At 32.2% G+C, this 6,885-nt stretch overlaps 1 protein-coding gene across 2 annotated transcripts in view; it reads right to left on the bottom strand.

Moving 5' to 3' along the window:
* Window positions 1–3,660: 3,660 nt before the first annotated feature.
* The window catches only part of LOC107451692 (signal sequence receptor subunit 1 l(1)G0320), a 24,094-nt gene continuing 20,869 nt past the window's right edge, over window positions 3,661–6,885 (bottom strand). For both annotated transcript variants that reach the window (XM_016067866.4, XM_071179435.1), the window contains one exon: window positions 3,661–3,885. In XM_016067866.4, coding sequence (XP_015923352.1) covers window positions 3,752–3,885 — 134 coding nt within the window. In that variant the 3' untranslated portion in view covers window positions 3,661–3,751. The remainder of the gene's footprint in view (window positions 3,886–6,885) is intronic.

The raw sequence follows: 6,885 nt of genomic DNA, 5'->3' as shown, positions 1-6,885 counted from the left end.
GATATGGGCCCTTACACTTAAGTTTTATTTTATAACCGTCGTTCAACAGCCGACCCAATTTTGGGTTTACGACTGCTAATGTTCAACTTTGTAGCCTTGTAATTTTGAACCAATCTAGAAGAAAACTCCTGGATCAGTACCCCCAGAGGTATGATTTGTTATGGGAACATGGTGGACTTTGACAGATTTAACGTGCATCAGTGACCATTTACCACACGGGGGATCGAACCCAAGACCACTTGGACATGAGCCCAGTGCCCTACTACCTATCCCGGCAGCGCACTTAATAGTTAACATATTTCAAGTTAGATTCTCGAACCATTAAGATTGTATCTTACGTTACGGATTTTAAACAGCTCCTCTTTTATTTCACGCCCTGTATGTATACTGAATAATATTTTTAAGAAATGAAATAAAAATATTTTATAGGTCGCAAACTAATCTTTTAAACCATTAACGAAGTCAATAATCGTAAGATACGTAATTAACGTCATTCTCGAGCTGCGTAACAGACTATTGGCGACAATCTGGGAAAGATCCCTGAGGATGATCCGAATTCAAGCCATCGCAATTTTGGTTCTCTGCAGAGGGGAATGCACCTCTGCTTTGGTAGCCCGATGACCTTTCCCGCGAAATCGAGTACTTTACGGTAGAACAGTAGTTCCCATTTGAAGTTTTTAATAATTTTTTTTTTTGGTCTTTGGTGAAACTTATGCAATAGCTTCTGATTTGTCAGTAAGAATTTTATTCTCTTTACTCTCATTTTTTTTTTGTTGGTGTATTTGAGTCTTCAGGGTTCCCACTCTATGATGAGATTGAAATTCAAGGACCTCAACAAAATTTTCAAGGACCTTAATCTAAGACCAATTTTAAAAATTATTCTCTTCTATTTTACTAGAAGCAACAATGCTTGTTGTGGCAATAATTAATTTCAAATATAATACCTAAATGCTTTGCCTATATAGAGAGAAGAGAGTATATGTATTATGGACTAAAATTTATATTTTTTTAAAAACAACCCTACTGGTTTTACATATTAATTCACAAAATCATTTTCAGCACAATCTATAACTAATGGTAATGAGGTGTTAATGGTGAAATCCTTTAATCCTGTGTATTTCCATGTGAAGGCTGCATGAAAGACAGAGCTAAATCTTAGGTATTCCATATTCCATGACTATTCCATAACCCCCTCCTCTCCTCTATTAAACATCGTTTCTGAAATTATTCATCCATAATTTACACAACCTTCTCTAAATGTTATGCAGCAACAATTCTTTCTGAAAATAAAAATTAGAAGGAACATATCCCATTTTCACCATGTTTAAAAGCATTATTCGTTATGTGTAATCCACAACTGCCAATGAATATGACCTGGTGGGAATATTTCTCTTTTAATTCACACTGAAGCTTCTAATAGAATTTCCAATTGACATAGGGTCCATCCATGGATAATTGAAGTATTTTAGAGAGCTTTTAACCATCATCCATGCATTTGTAAAAAGAGGACAAAATATTTTCTGCAGTTCCATGACCCATAAATTGGGAGGTAAGATACTTAGTGCAAACTTTATTATCAATTCCTTACCATAATGTCCATCTGCTTAGATTGTAGAGACTGATTTAACGTCTCATCAAAGAGTACAGTGTAGCAATCAACATTCTTCAGCTCATTTATAAGAATCCCTTTGAAGTATAGTGCCAATCCAAAGGAGCCCAAATAGGCTCACTTTGTGGCACTACAAAAAAATTGTCTCGCTATACAGCTATCAGCAAACATTTTGGAGAACAATTTACTAATCCCTTCACAGGAGTTACATGAATAATTACTAGTGATGCACTTCAGACTCCAGAGAATTTCAGCATCAAGCACATTCCTTTTGACCAGATAAGAAGACAATGTTACCTCGGCCACTAAAGTTTCTGTTTCACATGGGGCACACGATGTTGAAGGAGTATTTACACCAGATGAATTAGATGTTGATGTCTTTGGAAAAAGAGAACTCAGGGCATGAGACTGCTTTTTTGTTTTACCTTTCTTTCATGTGTGATTTCAGAGCAGATTCTTCCATTTTCGCGATATCGATCTCCTTCATGCATAATCGGCACTTGGCTCTGAACTTCTTTTCGGGCATCGATAAAATCCATTCTTTATAAGCTTGATTATCCATCCATTGGGGATTAAAATAGCACTTCCCAGGCATAACTAGTCTAAACTACATAACACAAATACGAAGCCGTGCCTTTGCGAATACGCTTTACAATAAAGTTTTGAAATGACGCAAACGTAAGGACAAGTGCGGATGGTAAAACGGCAAATTTATTGAAAACTACAAGGTACATATTGTTACGAAATTCGAGAGTATTCCAGTTTCGATAAGAAAAAAGAAGATCTAAGCATATGCGACAGAAGATGAAGTGGAGTCTCGCCCCGAACGCATTGATTGTCTGCTGTGCTCCGCGCGCTTGGCAGACACCAAGACGCTAGGCCCGGTTAGAAACGGTGGCGTTAAAAACCACGTGAGAGAGCTCGGGAACAAAACAGAAAGAACCGCGGGTGTTTTATAAAAAGGGCCGTCGGCAGTATTGGCCAAATTCAAGGACCTATCAAGTTTTTCAAGGACCTAAGATGTTTTTCAAGCACTTTCAAGGACCTAAATTTAGCAAAAAAAAAATTCAAGGACCGTGGGAACCCTGCTCTTTGTCTTTTAGCAACATTTTTTCCCCCCGTTAATATGAAACTCGATATTGGATTTCAAAAATGCGAATCACGTATAAATACGAAAATCGATGCTTGACATTACAATCGCATAAACGAATCACATCGGATTTTAAACTCGCGTGAATACGAATCGCTATGTTGGATTTATGAATCTCGTAAATAAGAATCGCAATGTACGATATTTAAATCGCTTGTATAAGAATCGCAACGCTCACTTTTTAAATCAGGTAAAAACGAAAATCCATGTTTGATATTAAAATCGCGTGAATAAGAATCGACATATTAGCCGATTCTGGGCTTAGATTTTTTTAAAGGCTTATTTGTATGTTTTTGTTTATTTAGCTATAATAAGCATTTTTTACCGCAAATCAGCCACTTAATTACAACATAAAAGCCGCGACATCTGAATTACGAAAATGCGAGCGATCTGGCGGGCGGGCGGGTAAAAATGCGAAAATCTTATTTTCTGCGTGTAAAAGAGAAAGTAGCTAAAGTAATAAAAAATGCGGAACCAGCTACGTAGTTTGAATTTTCTGTTTAGATTTGAAAATCGGAAATAAATTAATTATTTTATTTCAACGGTTGAATTTTTTAAGAAAAGCGGAATATTTTTCAAAAAAAAAAAAAAAAAAAAAAAAAAAAAAAAAAAAAAAAAAAAAAAAAAAANAAAAAAAAAAAAAAGAAGAGAAACCTTGAGAGAATTGGAGTTTTTGATAAAAAGGCTGAAAATCTAGAGAAAAACGGAAAAGGCGGCAATCCACTAAAAAGCAGGAAAATCTCATCCCTGAATACTATGTTACAAAATTCTAGCATGTATAATTCTATAACAAAATTAACTTTAAACACGTGGAAATCAAGATCTTATTAGTTGGAAAGTCACATTGATATTTTAAACAAATGATGATAGTGAATGTCGAAGTAAATGAAAAAGAGACACATTTATAAAAAACCACGCCCATGGTCCACTCTTTAATCACATCACAACTTATCATTACAACATTCTTTCATATTTTAAACAAAACTAACTGTTCATTCATCTCTCGCACCACGCTTCACTTTTCGCTGTGTAGCTTGTTTGGGTAGTTGTGGCGATACTTGAGCATTCTTTCCCTGAGCCTTAGACTTCCTGGGCGACAACCTTTCAGATCGGCGCGGAGACTTGTCTAAAAAGAAAATATTAAGTAAAATCAGCATTTAATTTTTTTTTTTATTTTTTAAAAAATAAAAAAAACTAATTATTAAAATTAATTTGAACAGGGTTGCCACTCAGACCTAGGAAAAAAATTCCCTGTAGAAAATTATACGCAATATATTAAGCGGAAACAACAATTACTGTGCTCTACTGTGAGCCATATTGGGGTAACTATTTTAATTAGTTTTAATTACTGGAAAAAAGCACGACATACTTAAATAATGCTATAGTAAATGAAAGAGTTAAGTATAGCTGAAACATCTTCCTTAAATATCCCGTAGATGACGCTTTGAGTGGTCCCAATTTTTTAAAAGACAAAAATAAGAAACAAAATTCCCTGTATTTTCCCAGTAAAGAAAAAATAAAAATTTCCTGCATTTTCCGTGTTATTTTAGGAAATTTTTGAATTCCCTGTATTTTCCAGGTTTTCCCTGTGGAGTGGCAACCCTGTTGAAATACACGAAAAGAAATTAATTTTAAAAAATAATAATAATATAATGAGAAACACACACGTAAATGGATTTTTTTTATAGTAACAAATAGGTCACTTATTTAGTTTCTTAAAATTTCAATACTTTTACGTCTGATTACATCAAAATAAACAGGTTTCAGGAATCTTAATTTGTCCTGATATTTTGGAGAATCAACACAACAATATCGCTCATTTCACAACATTGTCGTTCAACACCTTATTCCTTGCCACAATTGTGTTTTTTAAATTTATATTATTCAAATATGAATTTTCATTTCAACACTCAACCTTAAAACATAAATCTGTGAACTTAAATAGCATTTATAAGTTCGTATAATATATATGATCGCAGAAATCAATGTGATAATAATTTGAATTTATAAATTACCTTCTGAATGAAAGCAGTTATTGTAAATTTGCAGATTTTTTTTAAAATCTAAAATTGTGGTTTTGGCTTATATTCAATCGCATTTAGATCAGTAGTCTCGTTATTTCAGTCCTATTAAATATTTCCATAAATTAAATCAATATTAAATACTTTTCATTCATTATATTTAGAGACATTGTGGCAAGCATTTTATACTTAGTTTTTGTAACTGATAAAAAGTTTAATGTTTACAAACTATCTGTTCAGGATCAACTTATACAGTATATCAGTCTAAACTGCTGATAAACTTTCTTTTCATATTATTAAAACTGGCAAAAACTATTAATTTTAGTTGAAACTGGTAGAGGGACATCTAAAGAACAGACTCCTACACAGAAAATTAAGAATAAACTACAAAATTCCACTTATGATTTATTTTCTAAGGTGGGGTAATGTGAGTGTATGGTTTGGCTTAGCTAAGTGTTGTGCGATTATACATATATCTTACTTCTGTGTTAGCTTTAGTAAGTATTTCATGCTTTATATTTTATAATGAAATAGCTGAAAAATAATCTTCTGACGCTATATGGTAGTTTTAACACTAAAAACAATTTAATTAAATCGAATAAAAATACAAATCAGCACCTAAATAATAAAAACACTTTAAATTACCACTATAGATATTTATTTTTACTCTCTCATTTATATTTCAAATATACCAAAAACTATCACACTTTTTTTTGCAATTCCATGAAATTTAGTTGATTTCAGAAAAATGTACTGCATCCTAAGTGAAGCCTAATTTTGATAGCCATAAACATTATCTCTATTTAAAAATATGAAGGGAAAAAAAAAACATTTTTTAGCAATTGTCTTTCTTTACATATAACCAAAATACATTTATTTCAAAAACAATATTTACAAGTGTTTTTTTAATGAAATATACATTAATTTTAAAACTATCTCCACTATAGGGTAAAGTGCGTACACTAAAACATGTTCTTTTGAATGCACTACAGCAGTGTTTCCCAAACTTCTGACTTTAGTGTACCCTTTCTAAATTTTTCTTAATGCTGTGCACCACCAATAAAAAAATGAATGCATTTTTTAATATAAAAAAATTGCACAAAAGTTAAAAATCACAACTAGCTGTTGACACGGCTCAATATTAATTGTTAAGTCTGCAAAGAATAGCAAACAGAAAAATACGCAATCATAAATTTTCATGGCTAGCTTTGTTTTTAAAGAAATTTTCGTTTGTTGCAAGATATTTTGCATAAGAACGCATATCCCCGCTAAACTGTTCAGGTACCCGCGTACCCAGGGCTAACGAGAATAGAAGGGTTGGTTCACTCCTTTGAAGTAGCTCTCGCCGAGCCAATCCTCCGATTTTCTCTGGTGACGTCACTTTGGCGCAAAGCTCGCGCTTTTACTTCAAGAACGGAGCGTTCGGCGTTAGTAGCTCTAACTAATATTGGAGCATTTCTTTTTGCGAGATATTCTAAGACATTTGTTATTTTCTATAATGACTTTCCTCAGTTTTTGCAGTGAATTTACAAGAATTTGAAACTATTATCGAAATGCCAGTTTGCGCGATTGCAACTTGAAAAAATTTTGATAGAAAAACAAAAATAAAAAATATAATTTTCCGCATGTTCCCTAAAGTAAATGAACAGCTACGTAAAGAATGGATTCTAAAATGACACAGTTAATATAAAACAGCAATACGTTTATTCTGTCGTTAAGAACTTTTATAAAAATTCATTATCTAAATAGAAGCCGCCTCGTTACTTCAAAAAAAAGGCAGGTGAAAAAAAATTTAAAAATGGATAAAGTCAAAGAAAATTAAAATGTAAATAAAAAGTATAAATAAAATACATTGTATATAGTTGGAATTCTCCTAATTTCATAACATATTTTTTAATGTAGTTATTCTAAATATTTATGATTTTTTTAAAAAATTATATTGTCTTAAATTTAAATATCTATAAATTGTATCATCGTAAATTTAAATATCTATAAACAATTGTAAAATTTCTAATGTCATTATGAACCTAAATTATTATTTTGTTTCAGTAATTAGCGTTTAAGGTTGATGTTTCCTAATGATTAAGTATGAACAAATTGCTATT

The sequence above is a fragment of the Parasteatoda tepidariorum genome, chromosome 4 (genome assembly GCF_043381705.1).
Source record: "Parasteatoda tepidariorum isolate YZ-2023 chromosome 4, CAS_Ptep_4.0, whole genome shotgun sequence".
Lineage (NCBI taxonomy): Eukaryota > Metazoa > Arthropoda > Arachnida > Araneae > Theridiidae > Parasteatoda > Parasteatoda tepidariorum.
The sequence above is the reverse complement of the archived record's forward strand: the minus strand, read 5'-3'. Positions and strand labels throughout refer to the sequence as shown.